We start from the raw sequence: 27,556 nt of genomic DNA on the forward strand, positions 1-27,556 counted from the left end.
AGTCTTGACTTTATTGTTCTTTAAATGTGTCAGACCCTTATTTTTTTTTTTTTTTTTACTAGGAGATCCTTTTTTAATTGAATTGATTGGGGTAACACTGGTTAACATAGTTATACAGGTTTCAGGAGCCCAATTCTACAGCACATCTCCATACACCATGTTGTGTGCTCATTCCTCCAAGTCAGTTATCGTCCATCACCATTTATCCCCCCATCCTTCCTCCACTTCCCCCACTATTGTCTGTGTCTATGGGGGGGGGGGGTTGTCCTTTTTTGTTTTTTTTTTTTTCTATCCCTATTAGGAGATCCTTCAAAACTTTCAGACAGACCCTTATTTTTTAATCTCATTTTGAAATAAGTGGTTCAGCTCTACAGCCCCGTGTTTAAATATTACACGTGTGCTATGGCGGAAAGGGAACAGCGCTGGGTTCCAAGCCCCAGTCATCACAAACCGCCTGGACTAGGGGAACTCTTTCTTAGCATCGTGGAGGCTATAGATTTTTTATATAAAAATGAGAACTTGGGAATTTTAATACTCATATGGGACTACATGGGGAACTAAATCTCATACAAAAATCAGTCGCCCTCATTCTAATTTTCTGATTTCTCTTTAATTCGTAATATTAACATCTAAATCAATGGCTATAGTGACTATTTGCTGTGTTTTAACCTCTACCCCCAAAATGAAGGAAATATAGAAAGGAAAAAGAGACAGACATGCACACACAAGGGAGAGAGAGAGAGTGTACATGAGCAGCCCTGGAAATGTTTGCTTTTTAAATTTCTTTATTACCTTAATCTTTTTATGCTTTAGAGTTCAGATGTAATATCTTTAAGTTTAAAAATCTAGGTATTATAATAGTTAAAAAGTAGAATATTATTTAAGAATTAGTGAAGAAAAAGGACTCTAGTTTTAAAGGTCACTTATTTCCTCCCTCCCTCCCTCCTTCCTTCTTTCTTCCTTCCTTCCTTTCTTTTTCCTCCCTCCCTTCTTCTCTCCTTTCCTCCCTTCCTCCCTCCTTCCCTGCCTCCTTCCCTTCCTTCTTTTTCATTTTTAAACAAAGAGAATATTTTGGTGCCAAGTACTACTACAAGGGGAGAGTACACACATCCAAAAGTGGCATGATGTCACTAATGACCATCTTTGGACAAATTATTCCTTGAAACTTTTTCCATTCAGCTAACGGGTACCAATCATTTCCGATTGGCTTAGAGACCCGTTGTAAAAAGAATGCAGATGACCAACGTGGGGCCTTGTGTTATTTTTCTACCATCCAAAGTGACCGTTTTCTTGTTTATCCTCAACCCTCTGAGTAGTACGAACGTTCATGTACGTCCTCACTCCAAGGGTTAACAAAAAACTCACTACTCAAAAGGTTAAGATGATATGATTCCCCTAAGTCTCTAAACTCCAATATTCATTTATTTTCCACGTATTCTAATTTCAAGGATTGATTTTTCTTTCATCTGCCAGTTTAGACACTTTGTTGTTTTTCCAGGATGCCCACAGTTTATCCGAGAGAATGGACGGGAGGTACTCCGGACACGGAGTTCACAGAGAGTCTCTTCAGCAGCGCCAGGACGGCCCCAAGTACAGGATCAGAAGCTTCAAAGTAATGTTCTGCACGTGCATTCTCAGCCTTAGAGCGCGGTCTGTGTGTATGGCTGCGGCCTTCTCAGCAGCCCCTGCCGCCTTCGTGTCAGAGAACTTGTACAAGAAACGATATTCTCTGATGCATGAAATAGGTTTGCAATTTTGTAGGAGCAGAGAATGAAAAGACAGTTGCAATAATTTTTACCTAGGAACTAATCTTTACACTTTATGCTATTGCTGCTTAATATGTTGTTTGTTCATGGGGATTGATGTTGCTTAAGAAGTGCTGAGCCAGAGAATCTTGGCCTCATGGATGGTTAAAGGCTAAGTAAGTGTGGATCGTTGCTCCCTTTTATGTGTAAGTCCAGCTACTCTGGGTGCTGAAATCGTCCCCAGTAGGTGACATATAGTACTTTGTCAGCGATAATCTTGCCATTTACAGTCACTCACCATTCTTTTCCTGAAGATGTGAATTCCATACTACTACTTAAGCTTCTGGTCTGTTAGGGTGGAACCAACACAGGACACTGGAAGGATGTGACCATGTTGACAAAAGGTCCACCATTCCCTAGATTCTCTCCAGAGCCACCTGAGGTGTGCGTGACTTTACACCCATTCGACTCTTTAACAGTCATTAGCTGGAGCAGGGTTTCTCCATTTGGGCATTATTGATATTTAAGTCAGCTAACTGTTGCTGTGGTTGTCCCGCACATCACAGGATATTTAGCGGCATCTGTGCCATCTACTCACTGGATGCCAGTGGCATCATCCCCCATCCCAAGTTGTAGCATCCAAAAATGTCCCCAGACACTGCCAGATGTCCCGTTGAGGGCAAAATGACCTGACCTAGAGGGACTCCATCTATATTCAAATGTTCACTCCAAGTAAATTTCAAAAAAAAAAAAAAGAGCTAAAGCTCTTTGGGCTTTTTTCTGTTTTTCCAAACTTCAGTGTGTATGCATGTTCGTTACACTGTATATACGTATTTACTTATATATAATTATTGCTGAGAAGCTCCTGCCGCCTGTGAATGTCACTGGATAGAATATTCAGTGGCTAGAAAGACAGCGTCCATTTCTGTAGTCCACTAGCAGGCCGAAAGTGAGCACTCCGCTTCCCCAACCCCGAAAAACTTAACAGTTATGCCATGTTCTTAACGCCCTTATTGTGAAGAGGGAATCCTGTGACTTTCTAACCTTTTACCTTTGTTTTTTATAGATTTGTATTATGGGCTAAGTAGAAACATTGCTGTTTCACATAGCAAATTTTAAGTTTGCTAAATCATCTTCCAGCATTCCCACTAGGATTTCATATACTCAGGCATCTCTCTACCATTTACAGGGCGTTGCCATTGTTAAACAGAAATGCAAGGTCTAGACAGCAGTAACTAATAATAATAACTACTCATCATTGAGCCAACCACATGAAATTATTCTTTTTGTAGATGTTACACGGTTTGTATGCATTATTTTATTTAATCCCACAGCAGCCTTCATAGTCAGGTTCCACCATTTTCCCCTCTTTTACCATTTAAGACAGCAAGGTTTTAGGGAATTAAATGGTTAAATTTGGACCTCATATACCTTAATTTACACACACACACACACACACACACACACACACACACACACGTATTCAGGGAGGCAGACAGATTCATGCATGCATCCCAACCAGGATCCACATGGCAAGCCCCCTACAGGGTGATGCTCTGCCCATCTGGGGCCACTGCTCTGTTGCTTGACAACCAAGCTATTTTAGCACCTGAGGTGAGGCCATGGAGCCATTCTCAGTGCCTGGGGCAAACTTGCTTGAACCTTTTGAACCATGGCTGCGGGAAAGGAAGAGAGAGAGAGAAGGAGGGAGGGGTGGAGAAGCAGATCAGCATTTCTCCTGTGAGCCCTGAATGGGAATCAAACCTGGGACTTCCACATGCTGGGCTGATGCTCTACCACTGAACCAACTGGCCAGGGCAGTTTTTCTAGAAGTCACCGAATATAGGACTATATTTGTAATATTATAAAAGTCCTTTGTCTCCACAAATACATAAACACAGTACTTGTGTCTTAGTTTCACAGAGGTCTAGATGCAAATGAAACATTTAAAAAAGTTATTTCTTGCTATCAGGTGAATCAGTGCTATCGAGTGGCACCCCAATTGATATAAATCAGTGCGATTTCCATAACAGCATATGAATGTTTAACATGTTCAGCAAGTAATCTCATTGGAGTTCTTTTTAAAATTACATTTGCTGCTGAAGAGGAAATCAGGCCTGGTTTGTAAATGAGGCCAACACTTAGCAAAATGAGAAATAAGTTTTGCAGATAGGTAATGCAAGTACAGGAAAGGGCCACAAAGCACAGTATTTGATGACATTGCTCCACATTAGTACAACTTAAACATTGTAAAGCGTTCATTGATTTCAGTGATGAATATATAGACGATCACCATATGTACAATGTGTCCGCCCTGGAACAGTGCAGTAATAACAAAACTGATGCAAATATCACATTTTTCGTAGTCATTAGAGATGAAAATGTGGGAGAACATTTTTTGCCAGTTGTAGACACCAATGATCATTTGCTTAGATGCTTTTTATGAAAAATAATTTATTTAAAAATACGGAGAGGGGAGGCAGTTTCAAAAGAAGCATGAGCTCATCTGGGCAGTGAAAAAGTTGTTAATCTTCTCTGGGCTTTGTGGATAATCAGAAAAGCTACCTCTGGCTAATCACTAACATCCTGAAGAAAATGCTTCAAATAAGAGGCATTGGGACTCGTTCTATTAAGAGAGAATGTGCCCCACTTTCATAAGCCATTCTATCCGTAGCTATTAATTTCCCACGTGTTTTGCTAGCACAGGGTTCAAAGAAAAGGCATGGATGGTGCAGAGACGTAATTTGTTGGTTCTGAAAACTAGTTCTAGGAAATCAGGTACTAAAGCAGGGGTCCCCAAACTTTTTACACAGGGGGCCAGTTCGCTGTCCCTCAGACCGTTGGAGGGCCGGACTATAAAAAAAACTATGAACAAATCCCTATGCACACTGCACACATCTTATTTTAAAGTAAAAAACAAAACGGGAAGAAATACAATATTTAAAATAAAGAACAAGTAAATTTAAATCAACAAACTGATCAGTATTTCAATGGGAACTATGCTCCTCTCACTGACCACCAATGAAAGAGGTGCCCCTTCTGGAAGTGCTGCGAGGGCCGGATAAATGGCCTCAGGAGGCCGCATGTGGCCCGCGGGCAGTAGTTTGGGGACCCCTATACTAAAGTATTTACAGTAGTTTAATTCAACAAGCATGTCCGATGCAGCGACCTAATGCTACCTGTTAGAGGTGGGGATGTGGGGCGAAAAGATGCAGAAGGTATGGTCTTCTAGGAGGGAATAGTTATCAATTTGCATTAATCCTTACAAGTTAGAGCAGGAGTAAGCAAACTACAGCCCATGGGCCAAAACTTGCCTGCCTACTGCTTTTTAAAATAAAGTTTTATTGAAATACTGCCACATTTGTTTATTCACATGTTGCGTGTGGCTGCTTTCACACTCAACAATAGAGTTGAGTAGTTGCAACAGAAACACTAAGGCTCAAAAAGTCTAATACATTTACTCTCTGGCCCTCTACAGAAAAAAAGTTTGCCAACTCCTCATCTAGAAAAGGAGAAATGACCAATCTAGATGTTCTTCCTTTACACATATTTCTTTTCTTTATTTTCCAATCAAATAAATACTGCTCGAGTTCTTTGGAAAATCATAATACTTATTCATTCATTCAACAAATATCCATTAAGTGTCAGCTATGTGCCAGGAACTTACTAGGTGCATGGGACTCATCATTAAACAAAATATGCAATGATTCCTGCCTTCTTAGAGCTTCCACTCTAAGTGTAGAATATTCTTGTTTGTTGTTGTTGCTGTTGTTTTTTAAATATGATATTAAACAAATATTTGTTGAGTTTCTAGTGTATACAGGCACTCTGTTAGGGCTAAAGAGAATGGTATAATAAGAAAAATCATTACCAATCCTTAGGAATTCAAAGCCTCCACACAAACAACTGCTGTGCAAAGGAGAAAGGGATAAATGCTAATATGAAGATCTCAGTAGACTGCAATGGCAGTTCAGAGAAAAGAAATATGTCCCAAAGTCCTTTGAAAAAAGGTTTGTGATGACAAACTACAGGGAAGTATTTTATCCCTAACCCTTTGGAAGAGAGTGGCTATTCAAATAACAGGTGTGCAACTCTAAGGGTATTACTATTGACTGAGAAATAATTGTTGGGATAGGAAAACCATATTGGCAACTGGCTTCTCACATTGTGCTGATCTAGGAAGGCAGTGAGATGTCCACTGTGACCACATTGCTGGTGGTGGGAAGAGATAGCAGGAAGTGTATGAGTGAGGATCTTTTTCAATCCAGGATAGAGCCATCTCCTGTGGTTTGCTCCTGTGGCAAGCCCCAGAACAAAAATGATCAGATTTCTAGAAACCTATCAAGATTTTCTCCAGGCCCAGTGTCCACAATTGCTGAGAGCATAATGTAATATTGTACTAAGCTGACTGAGTAACTGGACAAAATCTGATCTATAAGTTATATTTAGGATTTAATTCAAAGCTGAATCTGAGACATTTTCTCTGTGTAGACAATGGCAGCATTTCATGGCCTCTTTCATCAGGCCTAATTGGGTTTCTGTCAGACAGGCCTCCTTGCTGTCCCAGCTGTTTCAAATAGAACAGAATGTTCAAAAGTCAGCCAACTACATAGCATTGCTGATCTAAATTCATGGAGGAGCATGGTTTTGTTCAAGAAATCCCCATTTTCTACCTGCATGTTTTGCTCTCTATCCATACTCAATATATGGTTTTAATTAGCGGTGGGTTTTTTAGAAAAATCAAAGAAGACATGTTTTGTTCCCATCCTTCCTCCTCCTGAAAGGAAATTCATGGTTTTCAATTTTTAGTTGAAGAGCTGGTATGTAACTTCTTTTTAAAGAAGCAGATGTTTTATGGGATAAGCTGAGGTGGGTGAGGAAGTGTTGATAATGTCTTTCAGCACAGTCTAAGAGAGAAGAGTTCGCTAAAGCCCTGTGTCATGTTTGTTCAACGTAAGCATGTGTATGGTATTAAGTATGTGTTTTGCTCCTGGGAGCTGCTTCTCCTTCTTTGAGTCTCTTCCTGATTTGTTTATATTTTGCTCAAAACAAGTAATGGGTGTTAGACTTTCTCTCTGAGGTCAGCTATTTCTGTATATACCTTAAATCTTTTACAATAGTAGCTTCTGAAGCATGCTATGCATAAATCCTGATGAAAATCAAGATTGTAGGTGATTTTTATTTAATGACGGTTAAAATATATCACTAGTGCATTATGCAGGTAATTTTACAAAAATTGCTTTGCCCTGGCCAGGGTGCTCAGTTGATGAGAGCATTGTCCCCATTTGCTAAGGTTGCAGATTCTGTCCCTGGTCAGGGCACATACAAGAATCTACCAATGAATGCATAAATCAGTGGAACAACAAATGGGTATTTCTCTTTCTGTGTCTTCCTCTCCCTCCCTCCCTCTTTTCCAGTCTCTCAAAAACAAAAATCAATCAATTTATCAATGAAAATTGCTTGGGTATAATAGTGGCAACCATGGTGGATTTGGGGAAGAGTTAACCATGTAATACCCCAGTTATCTCATTTATAACCACCTCTTTTCATGCTTTGATAAGAAATAGTATAGAAGCTGCTATGCAACTATATGTCAATGCTTTCCCCAACCTCAACCAGTTTGCCATTCTTTAAGCCTCTCTTGTATAGAGACTTAGGGTGCAAGGCTAATCTGTAAGTTAAAAGAAAATAGTAAGTATAGCTGTAGGTGAATACTGAAATTTGGGAAATGCTGTTCTACTAGATTGTATGACTTTTGAGGGCAGATACTGTCTGCCTCGTCTTTGTCTCTAGAACACACAGAAAACACGTGTATGCTAAATTGGTGATTAAATATGTTTTTCTAACTTCAGCCTTTGTGAAATTCTAACAAAAATTTAATTTCACACATGTGAAATCTGGTAGGTAATCAAATCCTGCTGAAATCCAGAGAGATTTTTATTCTTTTGAAGTGATTAAGGCTACCTTGCCAGCCATAATATTTAACTAGTTGATTTCATTTTGCTCTTCAAAAGTTAAACAAAGGGTTGCCAAATGAGTTGGGATTTTTCTTTATTTTAAAATCTGAAAATAGCAATGGATCAAAAGTGCGTAGTTAAGAATCAGTGTGGGTACTTAGCTGAGTACATTCATTTTATAACCTGCTTGAGCCCTACTCTACCAAACACAGTTACATTAACAAGGCACATCAAGAGCATTAAGGAAGGATGGATTATGAAGAAGTTGATCTGGCCCTGGCCAGTTGGCTCAGTGGCAGAGCGTTGGCCCGGCGTGTGGAAGTCCTGGGTTTGATTCCTGGCCAGGGAACACAGGAGAAGCGCCCATCTGCTTCTCCGCCCTCCCCCCTCTCCTTTCTCTCTCTTTTCCCCTCCTGCAGCCAATGGAGCAGAGTGGTCCCAGGGTACTTAGGATGGCTTCATGGCCACCATCTTAGGCGCTAGAATGGCTCTAGTTGCAACAGGGCAATGCCCCAGATGGGCAGAGCATCACCCCCTACTGGGCTTGCTGGGTGGATCCTGGTTGGGCATATGCGGGAGTCTGTTTCTTTGTCTCCCTGCTTCTCACTTCAGAAAAATGCAAAACAAAGAAAAATGTTTATCTAAAGATATTATTTTTTATCATCTCAAATTCAAAATTCTAGGTACTAAAGGCATAAGGAATACCAAGTAAATGTCTGATTAGTTTTTATTAAAAGTAGCCTAATGTTTTCATGCAAACAATCATTGTTTTCTTTATAATAGTCACTTCAAGAGAATAAACACTAAATCCAGTGAGGCACCATCATTAAAACATCTTTGCATCTTTGCCTTTGTTACTTAGGTTAGTAGCACATTCTTTTGAGTATCCTTGGTTATGGCAAATTTGTATCCACTGCTGAGTAGATTTGGTAGAGTAAAGTCATGTGGAGCCAAGTCTGAAGTAGGTAGAAAAATAAAAAGGTGTAAGATACTTTTCATTAGTGAGTTGCTAGGAATATTAAATTTTATACAATATAATATCAGCTGGATAAAGGTAAATTTATCAAATGGCCTGATCTGGCATGATATTGTCATAACTCTGTCTGTAGGTAAGTGTGACTTGGGTTTATAGTATTGTTGTATACATTTGAATTTCCTGTGATAAAGATAATTTGCATAGTTAGAAATATGGACTGTTTAGTGGTTCTGTTCATACAGGTTGGAATCATAAAATATTAGTGCTGAGAGGATTTAGAGATAATCTGGTCAAGCACCCTCATTCTTTTACATCCAGAAACTGAGAATAAGTGAGTGGCAGTCTCTTATTTCCCAACTTCCACCATAGTAAACTCTCATTTCTTTACATAGTAAACTCTCATTTCTTTACATAGTAAACTCTCATTTGCTTTGGTCATGAAATGATCATATATGTTGGTTGGAATGTCTTCCCGATATGCCAACCTTGTAGGTTCAATCCCTTATAAATAAGTACAACAAATCGATGTTTCTCTCTATCTCTTCCTCCTCTCAAATCAATAAATAAAAATTTAAAAAGAATTTAATAAAAGAAATGATATAATATGAGTATGATTACTTTTGAGTTCCTTAATGCAAACAGCACCGTGCTAAATTCTGGGCTAATGAGAGCAGTAGAGGAAAAGATGGAAACAGTGAAAGCCTCACACTCATGGAGATGAAAAGCCAAAATAGCAGCCATGCAGATTGAGATACAGAAGGCAGGCTTTAAGTAAGTCATGTGCCCAGATTTATCTTTCAAATAGGAATAAAATTTACTGATGAAGAGGTTAAGCTTTCCCAAGCACTGACGGAGAACTGAGAATAAAGAATGGGGTAGAGATGGAGGGACAGTATATTGTTAGTGTGGAGACAAATTCTGGAAAACATTTCTGCCACAGATTCAGAAACACATAAGTGTTTTTTCCTTCTCTCTAGGGGAAGGGTTGGATAAATTAAAATTTAAAAAAAAAATTAAATGTATCATTTGTCTTATAAACTTTGAACTTATAATATTCCTGAGAGAAAAATACTTGGTGGGCGTCATTAAATATTAATCATTAGAGATCAGTTTAGCAAAGACATTTTAGTCAGGTTGGAACAGCTTTTAAGAAACCAATTACAATGTGGGTTATGAAAGAGAAGTGGAAGAAACCCAGGGAAAATATTAGAAAATGCAAGTCCCTTCCCCCAGTGGAATTTTTGCAGGGAATTCTGGCTAACTTGTTGAGACTTAAGACAGCAATAAAAATAGGTCCTTGTGCTAAGGATATAAGAATTGGTAAAAAGCAAAAGCTAGAATTACTAAAATTGCAAAAAAATCTTGCTTTTTAACAAAAACTTTATATTTTGATATTTAAGTATTTGATTAAAAGGTAGGTATGAATCACTAAAAAATCATTGTATGGTCACCAGGTAAAATTTACTTATATTGAAATTCTACAAATTAAATATCAGTATATAATTAGACAACATGAACATATTTTTTTTCCATCTTCTGGCATGTTGATTATTCAAAGGATTGTGAAATATTTTTCTTTTAGGGAATTCTTTTAGATTTCATCTCATTAGTTGTACTTCAGAGTAATATAGGGGACTCCGAAAGTCTTTTGAAGGCTTATAAAATGTTGAAACTTAAAGATACATCAGAGGTAAGCCTCCTCATTTCCTGTATGTGAAAAAAAATATGAGTGGTTGAATAAGTCAACAGTTTCAAAGGGAAAGGACAGCAGTCTTAAATTTTATGTACCTATTAGCAGAGTATCAAAATATATGAAGCAGAAACTGATAGAACTATAAGGAGAAAATAAACGAAGCCATACCGATAGTTGGAGATTTCAACATTGCTCTGTCAGTAATTTAGAAAACAGTAGGCAGAAAATCAGTATAACTATTGAAGACTTGAACAACCCCCATCAGTCAGCTAGACCTAAGTGACATTTATGGAACACTCCACCCAGCAACAGCTGATTGCACATACTCTGTGCACATCCAATATTCTCCAAAACAGACTACATTCTGGGTGATAAAACAAATCTCAATAAATTTAAGATGATTGAAATTATACAAAGTATGTTGTCTAACCACAATGGAATGAAACTGGAAATCAATAACAGAAAGATATCTGGAAAATTCTCAAATATTTAGAAACTAAATAACATAGTTCTAAATAACCCATGGGTGGGTCAAGGCAGAACTCAAAAGGAAAGTTAGAAAATATTTTAACTATATTAAAAAAATACGTGAAGCTTATTAAAATGTGTGAGAGTCAGATAAACAATGCTCAGAGGGAAATTTATAACCTTAGGTGTGTATATTACAAAAAAAAGAAAGGTCTCAAATAGATAATCCATGTTTCCAATTTAGGAAACTAGAAAATGAAAAGCAAACCTAAATTAAGTAAAGGAAGAAAATAATAAAGAGCTGAAATCAATAAAATAGAAATTATAAAAATGCTGAAATAAATGAAATGAAAATCAGGATTTTTTTAAGAGATCACTAACATCTAAAAACCTCTATTCATATTGATTAGGAAAAAAAGAGTGAAGATACAAATCTTCAACCTTAGGTATGAAAGGATATTACTAGAATTTCTTTAGACATTAAAAGGATAATTAGGAAATATGTATGAACAACTCTGCCAGTAAATTTCATAATTTAGATGAAGAGGTGCAAATAAGCAGCCTACAAATGTGTCACCCAGAAATTCCACTTCTCTGTAATCTGTGCTAAGTTAACAAATCTAAAATATGGACAAAGCTTTATACACTAAAATGTTTATCAAAAAATTATTTATAGTGGAAAAAACTGAAATCAACCGGTAATTTCTGACAATACGAGGCCAATAAAATAAACCACAATGATTAATATTTATGTTGCTAATGAGGACAGAAAACTCCTATAATACAATGTTCCATTAAAAAAAAAGTAGAAAACCAAATTATCAAAGAAATGGTGATCTCAACTTATAAATAAGAACTGGAAGAAGCTTACTATTTTATTAGGCTAACAGGATTATTTTTAACTTGTTGGGTTATTTATTTTCCTCTTATTTTTTCCCTTATTTTCAAATTTGCTAAAAGTGAAATTATCAGTGCCATATTTGGACTGTCGTATGCCAAGAATCTGGTTTTATAATTAAAAATATACATTATTCTTTTCCTGCGAGTGGAAAAGCTATATAACCTGTGCTTTGCTTTGAGTCCAGTTGGTTTTGTTTTAGAAACTTAAAACCATGCCTCTGGGAAGAGTGAGTGGAACGGGAGCGTCTTGTGGGCTTCAGCCTTCCTCCGGTAGGCACAGGCGGGGCTGCCCAGACCTGCCTCTCCCCTGAGTCCTCCCGCTGTCTTTCTCAGCCCAGGTGCCAGCGGGCGAAATGTGAGCTTCTGTTCCCTTCAGTAGTGCTTTCTCTTATTGGGCTCCTAATCATTAAAGCACCTTTTTATAAGGAAACCCTTTCTTACGCTTTTCTCTTTCATGGTTCATGGAAAAATAACGATTAAATGGTGAATTCTAGCGTAGGTCGAGCATGTAACTCTTCTTTTTATGTGTGCACCTCCCAACTCCACTCAAGCCTTTTGTGCTTCATGTCCAAACTGTCCCAGCCAGGTCCACTGCCCGGCCTCTGGTGGCCCAGTGCCCACTTCTTCTACGGTAGCTGCTGTAGTACATTTGGGACACAGTACACATATATCCTTTCTGAAATTCCTGTGGGGAGTGACTGCCGCTTTCTTATGCAATCCCCACGATTAGTAAACACTATAAATCATTTGTCTGAAACAGACTTGAATTCAATTTTGGTACAAGAGGGCTGATAATCTTGAACCTTTTGAGGGTTATGTCCCTGGTTTTAACTCAGAGAAAATGGTCCTTTTACAAATATATATGAACATGTTCTTCTTGGCTTTTTTTTTTTTTTTTTGCATTTGTGTAATACATATGTGACAAAGAAATAAAATATAAACTTGGTATAGAAAATAACAACAAATCCATTGAATTTTCATGTGACATGAGGCTGTGCTGTATGTGGTGGCCATATTCTCTGTGCATCTGTTTGGGCCCCTAGCCCATAGTTGTTTCATCTAGAATCTTTAGAACTTTTTTTTTTTTTAAGTGAGAGAGAGACAGAACAGACAGATAGAAAGGGAGAAGGTTTATCAACTCATAGTTAAGGCACTCTTAGTTTTTCACTGATTGCTTTGCGTATGTGCCTTGGCCAGGGTGGGTGGGGTGCTACAGCAGAGCTAGTGACCCCTTGCTCAAGCCAGAAACCTTGGACTCAAGCCAGCAACCTTGGGCTTTAAGCCAGTGACCTCTGGGATCAAGCCAGCAACCCCTCCCTCAAGCTGGTGAACCCATGCTCAAGCTGGATGAGTCCACACTCAAGCCAGCGACCTCGGGGTTTCAAATCCGGGTCTTCAGCCTCCCAGGTCAACACTCTATCCGCTGCGCCATCACCTGGACAGACTTTTTGACACCGTTCTTGATCCTTTCTCTCCCTTGATCCCACAATTATCCTCAATTACAGTCATTTAAGTCAGTGGTTCTCAACCTTTTTATACTTGAGGGCCAATGACAATAGAATTATTTTGGGGACAGCTAAGGCAGAAACCACCCTGAACATAATTGAATTCAACTAAGATCATTGAGTCTGTCATCTTTATACAGCATCAAGGTGGTTAACTCTTTGGCGGACCTGCACAAACTTTTTGGCAGGCTAGTAGTTGAAAAACAGTTTTAGCTGGTATTCCCATATTAACACTTGTGCTACTCCAATCTGTTCTACATAAAGAGACCAGAGTAATCTTTGAGAAATATTATCAAAGCATGTCATTCCTCTCCTTAAAACCTTGACTGACTTTCTGACTTACGTAAGAGAAACAGTCCCAAATCCAAATCCTACCTCTGGATCTCATTGTTACCACTTCCCCAGGTTCAATGTTCCTAAGCCATGGGGCCTAGCTTCAGTTCTTCAAGCACATCAAACTCTTTCTCACCCAAGCACCTTCATGCACATCCGGAACGTCATTCCCGGACCTCTGAGCTCTGTTTCCCTTACTTCCAAGTTTCCCACCAACTACCCATAAGCTTTCACCCAGTTTATGTATTGATTTATACTCAGCATACAAATATTACATTAAATATCACCTCCCATTGGGGCCTTCTGGACCTCAAATCTAATTTTAGTTCTTTCTATTATTTCCTGTTCTTCTTATAGCACTTAGAGTTTTAAATTTTATTATTTGTTTAATGCCTTTCTCTCCTGCAAGCTGGATGCTTTTGTGACCCCCACACCTCAATGTTTTGTTATTTGAACAGCATAAAGTGGGTGCCCAGTAAATTATTGTTGAATGAATGAATGAGTGAAAGAAAAAAAGCGAATTGTGTAAGTAACTGGAAAACATTCAAGAGAAAGTTGCAACTTTATTATCACAGAAAAGTATATTAAAGCATCTATCTTAATCTAATTAGTAAAATTGTTTGAAGTGATAATTCTCATTTTCAGCTATGATTTGAGGAAAAGAATACCTTTATATAATCCATGAGGAGAAGGACCTTTTCTGTGTTTATTTTTGTTTAGGTATAAAATATTTATTGAATGAGTAAGATGATTAATGTAATCATTCTGGGAAAAAGTCTAGGTCAGTGTATTTTAAACATCAAATTGTTTTTATTGACCCAGATTTCCACCTAAGAATTTTTCATAAGGAATAGTCATAAATATAGAAAAGGTTATATATTTAAAGATATTTGCAGTGTTATTTATAGGAGTAAAACATTGGAAACCACCTAAATGTTCGGTAAAGCGTGCTCTGGTAGCTAAGTTTAGTTTATGAGTAACTAACTAGATAGTATATGAATAACCCACATGATAAAGGTTAGAAAAATATGACTTCAGAAATGTTTATAGTATGAATGTAAAAAAATGAAACCAGAATTTTATAACAATGTTTACAAATTCTACCCACAGGAAAAAAAAGACTGGAAAGAAATATGTCATGCTATTAATGGCTACGGGTGATTTTCTTCTCTCTCTCTCTTTCATATTTTCTTGTACATGCACCGATTTTATTTTTTACAAGGGTTATAAGTATATTAGATTATGCTATAACATAGTTTGTATATTGAGGTTCAGTCCCATTCTAGTGCATTGAAATGAATCCCAATTCTTACATTTTGTGATCAGTGAACTGAGTCGCTGCGCTGTCTTTTTTCAGGATGATGGAATCTTTGCTGAAAGTTCCCATGCTCATGGGTTAGATCACTCATCTTCTTGGCAGGATCGTGGTCGCTTCCTGTCTAGTCCACGATTTTCACACTTGAACTGTAAGTAACAGAGTCCTGTCCCAGTTTTTATATTGGATTTAAGAAAATGCAACTCGTGGAAAGATTAAAATGTAATGATAGTAATATTCATATTATATATTTGAAAGTAACTTCATTATGAATCATACAAATAATGCCCTCCATGGACATTTACAGTATCATCCAATTTACTACAAATATATATTGGGATCCCTCTTTTGTAGACCTTACCCATATCCGAAAACCTTAAAATAAATCACTCAAGGTAATAATCTTAATTAAGCAAAATTTTTGTGTGGAGATTACTGGTAACTGTGGATGAGTGGGGTAAAGGAAGTTGAGAGAGTATTATATTAAATGTCAAGTCATCAAAGAGTAGGAAATCGTTGCCTAAAACTATTCAGATATATTTAATCTTTTGCAAAGATTTAAGATATGACAGTTACAAACTAGACCTCATTGTGTGAATACACTGTAAATGTTGATAAAACATCATCTGCATCAACAAGGCGTGACTTTGTTGACCCGGAATACCATCTCCCACCACCACTCCCCTTCCCTACTATACTAGTCTTCAAGTTCCAGCTTGTAGGTAATGTCCTTGAAGAAGCCTTCTGAATTTAACAGTTTTAAGTATGGTTTCTGTTATGAGCGTCCACAATGCATTACAATTTTTCTTTTCTTTTTTTTTTCCCGAAGCTGGAAACGGGGAGGCAGTCAGACAGACTCCCGCATGCGCCGGACCGGGATCCACCCGGCATGCCCACCAGGGGGCGATGCTCTGCCCCTCTGGGGCGTCACTCTGTTGCATCCAGAGCCATTCTAGCGCCTGAGGCAGAGGCCACAGAGCCATCCCCAGTGCCCGGGTCATCTTTGCTCCAGTGGAGCCTCGGCTGGCTGTGGGAGGGGAAGAGAGAGACAGAGAGGAAGGAGAGGGGGAGGGGTGGAGAAGCAGATGGGCGCTTCTCCTGTGTGCCCTGGCCGGGAATCGAACTCGGACTCCTGCACATCAGGCCGACGCTCTACCGCGGAGCCAACCGGCCAGGGCCACAATTTTTCTTTAAAACTCTTCTCAGAATAATTATGGAGTTGTTTGTTGTTTGAATATCTTATCTTTTTACTGATTCCTCTGTTCATCAAAGAGGTAACTCATGAGGATAGGTGTAATGTCTGTTCTGGTCACCACTGTCTCTTTAGCACCCTGCATAATACTGGGCACAGAGTGAATGCCTGGTTAATATTAGATGAAGGAGTATATGAGGTTTTTTTTTAAAGCTCACTTTTATCCAAACCATTGGGACTCCAATGTTATTTAATGGATTCTTATTTAAATAATCATTTAGCTCTTCAGTTTACCATGGGCAGGCTGGATTGCTATAAAATAAAATACCAAAATAAACCACAAGGAAGTAGGTCAAATCCAAAACTGGTAACTCATTTTTGCTGATTTATATTTATGGATTCAATGGATAAATATTTATCAGTTTCTAATAATGTTTTGGTTTTCATTGTATCGTGATTATTTTATTCCAAAAGTTAAGCATTTTCCCTTTCCTCTCTTAACCATTTTAACAAGTGGTTTTATAGATCCGCACAAACCCTCTACTATTCTGACCTGGCAGCCACCCTTTAATGGGGATTGTATCTCAAGTTGGTTCTGGTACCTCAGGATCTGATGTACATTGGCCAAATGTTTTTATTTCTCATATTGAGGAATGGAACAGTTTATGCAGGTCTGTGTGATGTATAAACATAGAGGAAGAGGTGGGGGCAAAGCACCATCAAGCACATCATCCCATCCATTGCATTTAAGCGCCTAGAGATGAACAGCACCATGGTACAAGCACGCAATCAATCACTGCTCGGTTCCTGTTTCATGTCATCATAAATGCACAAGGCTCCGCAGAGAGGCACCCAAGGAAGTGGTTCGAATACAGTGGGGGGAAAACATCAAGCCTGTTAGAATTTTATGTAATATTATGACAGGCATTGAGAGAAACGATTCAGCTTTCTACTCAGTAGCATTGCATGACCAGCTGTGGTCATTTCTCTAAGGTACATTATAGTCCTCACAGACGGCCATTTGTTTCTGTATAAATGATCTGGCTTAAAAGGAAATACAATTAAATGAGAATAGGAAAAAATATCACTGAGAGCATAATTAGGATGAAAAATACTTATTATTGCCTATATTGTAAAATCTGACTGAAAAATTTTGCTTCAAAAGTAAATCTCTTTATTAATTCAATTCATTGATATATTATTTAATGAATCTATTAATTCATAGCCTTATGTTTTCCTCTTCATTTTGACAAGTTTGTTTTATGATTTTCCTGGCACATCCACCTAAATATTTTCAAGGATACATTAAAAAAATTAATTATAGGCACCTTATTGTTAAACATTTTATGCTACTGAATTCAGGTTATTCCTAGAAATCACATTTATTCTTATTGGCTTTTTGAATGAATCATGAATTTTTTATGTTTTTGGTTACATGGCATTTTAGAAGTGAGTAGAATCACCTTGAATATTTCAGCTTATTAATAGAAAGTGTTCTGTCATTTTTCTTTCACCTCCTCTTAAACTTCTAAAATTACAAAGGAGAGATGTCAACACCAACAAAAAGAAAAACAGTACCTACAGTAAATTCATAATACGAGGAACCAAAGGTGTCTTCCAAAGTATCATTCATGCCCTCAGAGATATGAGAGGAGATATTACATCCATTACAAATGAGAGCAAGATGCTCAGAAAACGGAACAGGGGAGAAGATCTCTCAGAAACTTAAAATACGTTAAACTAGAATCGTGGACAACAAAGTTGAGAAAAGCACAAAGAAAGTAGAAGGAAAAAAAAGGATGGGACAATAGAAGATAAAAGATACTTAGAAAACCAGTTCAAGAGGGAGGATACCTGATTAGTTCGAGTCTTGGGATGAGAGAACTAAGACAGAGCAAAGGCTGGAAATGGGCAGGTGAGAGGCCCGCCCAGCAAGCGCGGCCACTGCTGTGGCCCCAGACTTCCCTGCGCCCCCTCCTGTGCTCAGGCCCGTGGGTCTCAGACCCCGGGCCTTTCTCTGCTTGTTTCAAAGAAAGGGAGGTGAATGCTTTGCCTTTGTATTTCTGAAAATGGATTTTCCCCCCCTCTTACTTGGCTGAAACTTTGGCCATAAAATTTTAGGTTGCAAACAACTCCTTGTGAAGTCATTGCACAATTATCTTCCCAAATCCAGTGTTGCTGTTGAAAACTTTATGTCTTTATTGTTCTGACTGCTACTCCTTTGAAGTGAGCTTCTCCGTCACCACCAGCTCCCCACTCAGCCCGGGGATCTGGGAGGGCCTTCTCTGGGACCGCACCGAGTTGTGTGATGATGCGTTTCCCTGGTGAGCCCTGTCTTATTCACTTTACAAGCTGCTTGCTGGGTGGGCCCTTTTCATCCGGACCCTCGTGTTTTGTTTTGTTTTTGTTGTTGTTGTTTTTTGTATTTTTCTGAAGCTGGAAACGGGGAGAGACAGTCAGACAGACTCCCGCATGCGTCCAACCGGGATCCACCCGGCACGCCCACCAGGGACGATGCTCTGCCCACCAGGGGGCGATGCTCTGCCCCTCCTCTGGGGCGTCGCTCTGCCACGACCAGAGCCACTCCAGCGCCTGGGGCAGAGGCCAAGGAGCCATCCCCAGCGCCCCGGCCATCTTTGCTCCAATGGAGCCTCAGCTGCGGGAGGGGAAGAGAGAGACAGAGAGGAAGGAGAGGGGGAGGGGTGGAGAAGCAGATGGGCGCTTCTCCTGTGTGCCCTGGCCGGGAATCGAACCCAGGACTTCTGCACGCCAGGCCAACGCTCTGCCACTGAGCCAACCAGCCAGGGCCGGACCCTCGTGTTCTTCAGTTCTCTCATACTGAAGGAAGAAAGGAAAAACCTATCAGGAAAGCCTTTAGGAAATAAACAGAAGAATCGATAGAGTCTTTGCTTCAGTTGAGCACTTCAGAAACAAAACGACTAATAGAAATATGGCAGATCTAATTGAGCTATTAGAAACAATTAAGGGTGGTCATAGAGAAAGAGCAAATAAAAAACAAAAATAAAAACATGGGTCAATTAATAATTCCAGGGGGAAAAAGGTGAGCAAGAAAAGAAACATTTTTATAGTATACCTATTAGGTTTCTGTGAACCATATATACCTAGTCCAAGTACTGTAAACACTCGTTATTGATGTAACCTGAAGTTCAGGTGTAACTATATATAGGGAGGATGGGGTGAGGAGACGTGTGGGTGGGTGTGGATAAGTCTAAAAACGATAGCTCAGAAAATAGCAAACTTCTTTTATTTACAAAAATTGAAGTAAATACAGAAAAGGAAGCTACAGGAGTTGACTCTGGGGAGCAGGACTGTGGGATGGGGAGGGGAAGGACACGAGACCGCAGGGTTTCTGTGCAGCTGGTTGATATGTGTATGTACACTGGGCTAAAAAGGAGACTCAGAAAAATAAATGGCTCTAAGAAAACCCCAGCTTTGATGCCTGACTATCAAGTGTTCGATCTTCTTGTTAACGGGTCGCGAACACGAAAGCCAGGGGTTGGAGTTCGGAGCGGCGTCGACCTGTACGGAGACCCGAGGAGTCAGGGGGTGTGTGTGCTGAGGCGGACGGGAGTCCGGGAGCCACAGAGGGGCCCCCACTCACTGGAGCTGGGGTTTGGGCTCGCTGAGGCCCTTTTGTCTGTGCTGTAGACGCTGGGCTTCATTCTGCTGACATAGGTGCCCTGTCAAACTGTGACCAGACCAAAGCGTAGAATCACTGACCATGGAAAAAACAAAGGAAATGGGAAAATACTGCATAATTTGTGGTCTCTGAAATGATCCAGCATTAATGAGAGTTTGTTTTCAGTAGTAATTTATGTCAGCTTTGTGTAGTTCAGGTCAATTCAAGAAAAGGTAGATTCCTTCTGCCAGGAAGAAGGGGAGAAATGTATAAATTGTAAGTTTATATTACCATTGGAAATGGGAACACAGAAATCCATTATTTCGAGTCATGATTACTACCCAATTTATCCTGGCTGGCTGGAAGCGATGGCCGAGGTTCAGGCCGCTCTTTGAGAGAACTTGGATCCCACTACCTGCAGCCTGTAGACAGTGGGGCTTAGTGAGAGAGGCTCATGATGCCAGCTTTTGAAACTGTCATTTTTACTTTTTATAAGTAGTGACTGACCACTAGTCTCCATGTATAGTTCCTTTTAGGCTAAAGGAACACACTCTAGGACAGGCCTTGAACTCCTGGGGCTGGGCCAGGACCGGACCAGATTTGAATGAGGTCTCTAGTAATCTGATGACTTCTCAAAACCTTGAGTCCTTTGAGTTCAAAATGCTTGATGTTTGTGAAGTGGGTATTCCTCAGCTAAGTCTTAAAGATACGTGCTATTTTTTACATGTTGTAAATAATGTTTATTTCAATAAATAAATGATCCCAAAATGAAAGGACCGATTTTTCATCAGGACAAATGTTATCTGACGATTCTTATAGATGTTGGAAATGAATCATGCGTATTAATTTAACTTGATAATCTCAATAAAGCAAATCAATGAAAATTGCTAAAAAGAACTCTATTTTGCTTCCCAACCTCAGTTTACAAGGCTATCAAAGGAAAAGGAATGTTACGTAATCTCAGTTTGTGTTGGGAGGTGCTATAATGGGAGTTTCGGTCCCTCGGGTGAGAAACACCGTCTCCCCAGCACGGGTGGCACTCTGCCCACTTCCCCGTGGGGCTCGAGGGTCCACCGGGCTGGCTCTGAATAGACGCTTCCTGTGTAGTCAGTCCTCACACTTGCGGCACAAAATGCCAAGGATTTATGGCAGTTAAAATGTTGCAGTACTGATAAGGTTAAAAAAAAAGTGGGTTTTTTTTTTGTTTCTGAAAGGATTATTTTATTTCATGAAAACACAGCCTTTCTGTCTCTCCATTTTATAGGTTCATTTTATATGCTAAAGATGTGTGTGTGCGTGTGTGTGTGTGTGTGAGACTATTTTTACTGACCAGTTACATGCCAGAAATTTTTAAATAATTGAGTTCTGAGTATAGCAATTTGACAAGGTACTCTCTAGATGCTTTCTAGAAAGCAACTGGAAAATCCCCAATTGCCTCTTTCTTAAAAATCACTTAAGTCTATTCAGTTGTTCAAGCAACATTTACTAAGAGGCTATGCATGAGGATCTCAGGAGCAGAGCTTCAGGGGGACACAGCAGCAAGACAGAAAAGATCCCCCCATTTCATGGGGGAAGCAGGTAGTAAACAAGTAAACAGTTTAGAATGGCGATTGGTGGGATACAGGGGAAATGACAGAAGGCACCTGGAGCAGGACTGCTACTCTAGATGAGTGAGCAGGAGATGTCTTCTGAGGAGGTTACCACGGAGCCAACACCTGAACGGGGAGAAGAAGCCCGAAGTTCAAATTGAATGGGAAGAGTTTGCAGTGAGAGGGCAAAGGGCCCAGAGAAGAAAGGGGTGTGGTCTTCTAGAGAGATGGAACAGTGAGTGAGTGAGAAAGTGATTGAGAAGAGTGATTGAGAGAGAGAGGAGTGAGAGATACGATGTCCCAGGGGAGGCAAAGTCAGATTTTGGATTTTATTCTAAATTCACTGGGAAGGTGTGTGTGTGTGTGTGTGTGTGTGGGGGGGGTTATACAAGAGGATGACTTAATCTGATTTACCTTTTAAAAGATAAAATGGTTGTTGTGTGGCAAGTGAAGCAAGATGAAACCAGGAAAAGAGGAAATGGTGACTTGGGCTGAGGGCATGGTATAGAGATGGCGGGAAGCAGAAGAACTTGGGAATCTGGGGACAATCATCAGTATTTACTCTCAGATTGGATGGGTGGGGCAGGCAGGACAAAGGAAGGAGGGAACCAGGATCTGAGAAACTGGGTGTTTGGGTGTATCGTTTTCTAACATGGAGAAGAGTAAGGGAAGGAAACTAGGCGGGAAGATTTCACATGGTTGGATATAGGCTCTGGAACTCAAGAGATGTAAGAGGTTGTAGAAAACCAGTAAACGTTGATTTCAAATCTAGTCTCAATTTCCTTTTCTGTAACAAAGAATATACTGTAACCAGGAGGCCCTTATGATTCCTCCCTCTGAAATTCTGTGTGCTCTGTATCATTGTATAATGACCACACGCACCTCTGACACTCTCGGATACTTCAAATCCACCTCCCTCCAAATTAAACCACGTGACTGCCTTCTGAAAATGTAATAAACTGATTAAATTTATTTCTACATTGAAGGTCTGTTAGGCTGTATAACGTTTACAGAAAACTAGATGAAATACAATGATTTCTTACAGTTTTTTGGCCCAGGGATTATATCCATCTAGGTTTATTTTTCTCTTTTCTTTTACCTTGCCAGCATTTACCAAAAGAACATTTGCTTCCGATTCGCCTTCAATCAAGGAAGATGCCACAAGTTTACCCGTGGATGGAACAGGTCCACAGTCCAAAAAGGAGGAATACGAAAGCAAAAAAAGCAAAATGTAATCAGTTGCTATCCACGAGTGTTTTCCAGATAATGGCATGTCTGCCTGTGCTGCAGTTAGGCCCACATTACCTAGCACACATGTCTGAAGTTTCAGCTCTTCAGCATTGCCAAACACCGACTAAAGGGAGGATACAGTGGGTCCTTGTGAATGATATAAGTTAAACCAGTCCAAATAATATCAGCTCGTGAGTGACTTACAACCAACTTATTGGCAACTTACACCAGCAGAGAAAGTGATATTTTTAACTTTGCATTTCCTTTTTCAGATGTGGTCAGTCACATTTTTCCAACCAAAATTTAAATTTATAATTGATGTGTTTCAAAAATGACTAGCTGAAAAGGAGGAAAGTGAGTTCCCTTTGAGGCAGGAGTTGCCAGCACTTTAGATTAAGGGAGCATTTATATACAATTAATTTTTTTTTATAAAGTACTTTCTCCCTAATAAATTATCATGTGTTATAACATGTTATGGAGGTATGCAAATAAATTAGTTCACTTTATAAATGCTCAGGATTGTTAAATTTATCGTCCCAGCACTCTGTTGCTACGTGCAGTATCTTAACATTATTTCCAATCATCCATATTAAATAGCAATAAAGAAAGTGTTATCTGAATTGCAGAGTCCTGTAAAGAATTCATTGCACAATTTATTTACTTGTCTTTTTCTGGGCAAATATCCCACTGCAATCTTTTCAGTTATATCCTGGACCATCTTTGGTTTACTCTGACCAAAATCACAGTACCAAACTCCTGTGTCTATGAGATTGGCTCTGTAAGAGTTCTCATAGAATTTGGTATTATCTATCTACTTTCAGCATCTCAGATTTTTTCAACATCAAAGTGTTTTTAAGAACTATCTTCTTTACGTGCTGATCAACCAGTGCAGAAAGATTTCTGCTAACTGCTAAATAATGGTGAACAACCAAGAACTGAACCCCCATTGGGTCATGGTGGAAAACTTCTGCACCGAGACAAGGACAATAAAGCAATACCTTCCTAATGCGCATCACGTTTTGTGTTTGTTATATTTCATAAAGATGCTTCTATTTGTACTCGAGATATGTTTTTCTAACTTGCCATATTTGAATGCTCAGAAGACATGACACTCTCATTCCATGAACATAAATGCTACTGTTACTACAGAAGGTGAAGATGCTTTAGCTCTGAAAATCAGTTAATACAATCTCCATGACCTCTGAGAATATGGGCATGCATTTTTATCATTCATTCCGTAAATGTTTTATTGAGTTCCTACCATAGGCCAGTCATTGTGCTAGGAAGGAAAAAAGAAACATGGAAACAGGTGTTCGTGTCTCCAGCATTAGGGATTACATGGAAAGGGGGTGATGTGTTCAGGCTAGCCTGAAAAATTCTGGATCAGAGAACAATGAACAGTTTTGATTTGGTTCATGCTGTTAATGTGCTCATGAGCACTATGAAGTTGTAGTGGGAATATCCCCCCCTTTTTTAAGGAGCTGCTCACAATCCTGGTACTCCATATAACCTGTATCACTCCATAGTAATGTTTGGGGTAGTAAGAAATTACGTCAGTATTGTCATTGTTGTTTTGACCAACACTTTAATATTTTATCTCCTTGGATCTAAAATGTATCTCCTTGGATCTGGGGAGAAAATAAGGGAGAGAATGAACAGGTTTTATTTAAATCTTGCAGATAAAGGTTGAAGAACTTTACCCTTAATATATTAGAAGGAACTCTGTGAAACCCATTTTGTTTAATAGGAACCATTTTAGCACATCTGTGGTCATTAAAAATTAAAAGAAATTACGTCAGCAGGGTAAACTTAAGGTAGCTTGGATTATTTACTTGGCAAATTCTTGAAAACATTAGCTGACAGTTTTATCACATAATGGAGAAAGATTTTATGAAAGAGCTTTTTAAATCTGAAAAAAAAATTAAGCCACTATGTCATATTATTGAAGGCCCTGTGCTACTGTTGGATGTATAAAGGCGTCTGACTTTAAATATGGCACTCCCAAGAACTCTACAGGCAAAGTCAACTTTTGTGAGGAACAGTTTTGTCCTTGGCCCTCTGTTTACATGGAATTAAATCCAAGGACCTGTCTCCTCTGAAGAGTTTTCCTATCTCTTGCAGTCACCATAACCTGGAGTTGGAAATCAAAAGGAAGGCTAAGAAAACACTACTAGCTTGCTTTGTACATTACAGAGCCAGCAACTATTTCTCTTTTTACTCACCCTTTGGCAGGAGAGTGTGTGATATCAGCCCCATTTGAGTTGTGGCTGGTCAGCCATATTGCTTGTAGCACTGGGACATTGGAAGGGATAAAGTAATCCTTATTCTTGCAGTGAGCGTGGTCCAAGACTTAATTTGAAGACTGACATTTTTGGTTTAATAATTTTGAATCTTCTGGCCATCTTTCTCCCTAAACACACTAAGCTTCCATTGAAGTTACTGAAGGTCACAGAGGGGAGAAACAGCTGGGAGAAGTCTGGCTTGATGTTTTTCCCATTGGCTAGGCTCATTATTATTTCCTTGATTAGTAGTGTCTGAGTTGAAGGTTGGAAACCAGTTATATAACTTATGCATCTAGTTTCCCAAAAACCAATGACTTTCCTTCTTGTTATACAATAGTCTACACATTTTTACTAATAAAGAGGTAAAATCTATAGCTTAACAAAATAGTGTACATAAGGCATTTGGATTTAAAGGTTACATGGATAAAAGATGCCTACCTACTTAGCTAAGAAAACAGTTAAGCCTGTTTGTGTTCATTTTTCTCATTTCAACTATGGTAAATGCATTTTCCATTTTGAGGCTTGGGTCAGTGATATGTAAAGTATATTTAGAGTCACAGTAATTGTTCCATTTTCTCTAATCTGTATTGAGTCTTAAGTTAAGTAACAAATACTGTTTTAAGTGGGGCCAAATTCTTTTTTTATAATAGCTCATCGTTGCTTCATATTGCATTTTTCTAACAATAGTCAACAAGGAAAGTTGATTGTATTTTTATATAATAATTATCAATTTCTATTTCCTCTTGGATGAATTGCCTTTATATCCCTTCTCCTTTACCTTTTGTCATTTTTTTTTAATTTTTCCCTTGATTTGAGAGAGAGAGACAGAGGAAGGGGGAGAAAGAGAGGAACAAAGGGGAAGGGGGGAGAGAGAGAGAGAAAGAGAAGCATCAACTTGTTTCTCTTAGTTGTCCCATTTAGTTATGCACTCATTGGTTGCTTCTTATGTGCTCCCTGACTAAGGATCCAAATTCTTACATATAATTAGATAGTATATTTAATTAGCAAAACCTTTTTTTCCTTTTTAGGAAGGGGCAAACATCTCAAATTGTTTTACCCAGGATTTGTACTATAAACCCAAGTATACATGATATGGTAGCCAAGAACAAGAATGATCATTGAGTAAGTGATTCCTTTTCCAAGATTGTTGCACTCCTCCTCACACTAACTGTCCCAGTATTTTCTCTCGATTCAAAACAAAACAAAACTTGTGATTCTCACAGCCTTAAAATGAGGAAATAGTCCTCACGAAAGCATCTGGTTTTCTTGGATCAAAATTAAACCAGGAACCTTAAGCTGGAAAGTAAATTTGGGAAAGTTTGTATATGAAGACATTTTATCCACTAAAGTTCAATATAAAAATAGTTGCATCCTTCAACTTTTAAGTTCTCAAATATTTAGCAATAAAAACATATCAGCTTATCCCTCTTTGAGAAAAGAAATTTAAACCATGAAAGATTCCATTTAGTTTCACTTCCATACAAAACACGACACATCTAATTTAAGGCTAGGAAAAATGCTTACGTCTAAAAGCAGAACTTTAGATTCTAAAACCCCCGAACAAATTTCAGAGAAGTCTCCCTTGATTTTGATTAGTAACAAAGTAAACCAGTCTGCTGTGCTCTGGTGAAACCAGCCAACCTTCAAGTTCTAACCTCATCTTAGTCTGCCCTGCTCTTTCCACACTTATGCTCACATCCTGCCTAAATCAAAACCCAACCCTGCTCAGTTAGTGTTTGACCAGGTCAACCCCAACTGTTGACCTCTGAAGTCTAGTGACTCTATAACACACAGCAAATAGACATGCTAGGGCTTGTAGCATCTGCATATCTTTCAAGAACTGCCAATTAGAATAGGATTTAGGTGTCACATGTCTTTGACTACTCTCATTGAAACTGTAAAAGTCATTCCGTAGCTAGGTTTCCTTTCTTCCATAACAAAGCTTGACTCTGATGTGATACAAAGCCACGTGACAACTGTGGATATGAACTTGCTGCCTTGCTCTCTGTATAATATACTGCATTTCTAAACATAAATATCATGTTTTCTTTTAGGAGGGTAGGTTAAACAATATATAATCTGATGAGCACTACCTCTCAAAATGTAGAATCTTATGCTGTTGAGCATATGAGTGAGAGCATGGGGGGGGGAAATGCCACTATAGTCAAAATAAAGCCATGCAGCACTGATCGCAATAGACTAGTAATTCTAACAATGTGCTGTCTTAAAAAGTTGAAGTTGCGCAATTGCTGTTCCCTGTTTGTCTCAAACTGGCAGATGCAGGACTTTTATGCCCAGGCTATCTTGTAACATCTCCCAATAGATTCCCACAACTTGACACCCTCTCATTTTTTATTCTTTAGTAAGGCATTTGACTGACAGTATTTAAATAAAAACAAAAAGTTACAATTTAACCTTAAATACTGGTGCTCTGTGTCATCTTAGCTGTATACTTAACTGGTAGTAAAAGATTAGAAAACTGGCTTAAAGCAATATTTTTTTTAAACAGAATTAGTAGATGTGAAACTACCAACAGTTCAGATGTTATAATTTAAAAGTAAGAAAAGATCTTATTCTGAGGGAAAGGAGGATAATAATATATTCTCTTTAGTTAATCACTAATTGACAGTCTCCTTGAAATTCTGACTTAGTGTTTTCTTAAAGCATACTTGTTTTTTAATAAAAAGGACAAATCTAATTTTTATAGTCTCAGATTTTCCATCAAATTATG

The 27,556-nt window shown here is 38.8% G+C and overlaps 1 protein-coding gene across 4 annotated transcripts in view; it reads left to right on the forward strand.

The window, feature by feature from the left end:
- The window catches only part of CEP128 (centrosomal protein 128), a 412,477-nt gene extending 388,947 nt beyond the window's left edge, over positions 1-23,530 (forward strand). For all 4 annotated transcript variants that reach the window (XM_066342939.1, XM_066342940.1, XM_066342941.1 and 1 more), the window contains 3 exons: positions 1,499-1,612; positions 14,935-15,043; positions 22,421-23,530. In XM_066342939.1, the coding sequence (XP_066199036.1) occupies positions 1,499-1,612; positions 14,935-15,043; positions 22,421-22,548 (351 nt within the window). In that variant the 3' untranslated portion in view covers positions 22,549-23,530. The remainder of the gene's footprint in view (positions 1-1,498; positions 1,613-14,934; positions 15,044-22,420) is intronic.
- The last annotated feature ends 4,026 nt before the right edge of the window (positions 23,531-27,556 follow it).

The sequence above is a fragment of the Saccopteryx leptura genome, chromosome 6 (assembly GCF_036850995.1).
Source record: "Saccopteryx leptura isolate mSacLep1 chromosome 6, mSacLep1_pri_phased_curated, whole genome shotgun sequence".
NCBI lineage: Eukaryota > Metazoa > Chordata > Mammalia > Chiroptera > Emballonuridae > Saccopteryx > Saccopteryx leptura.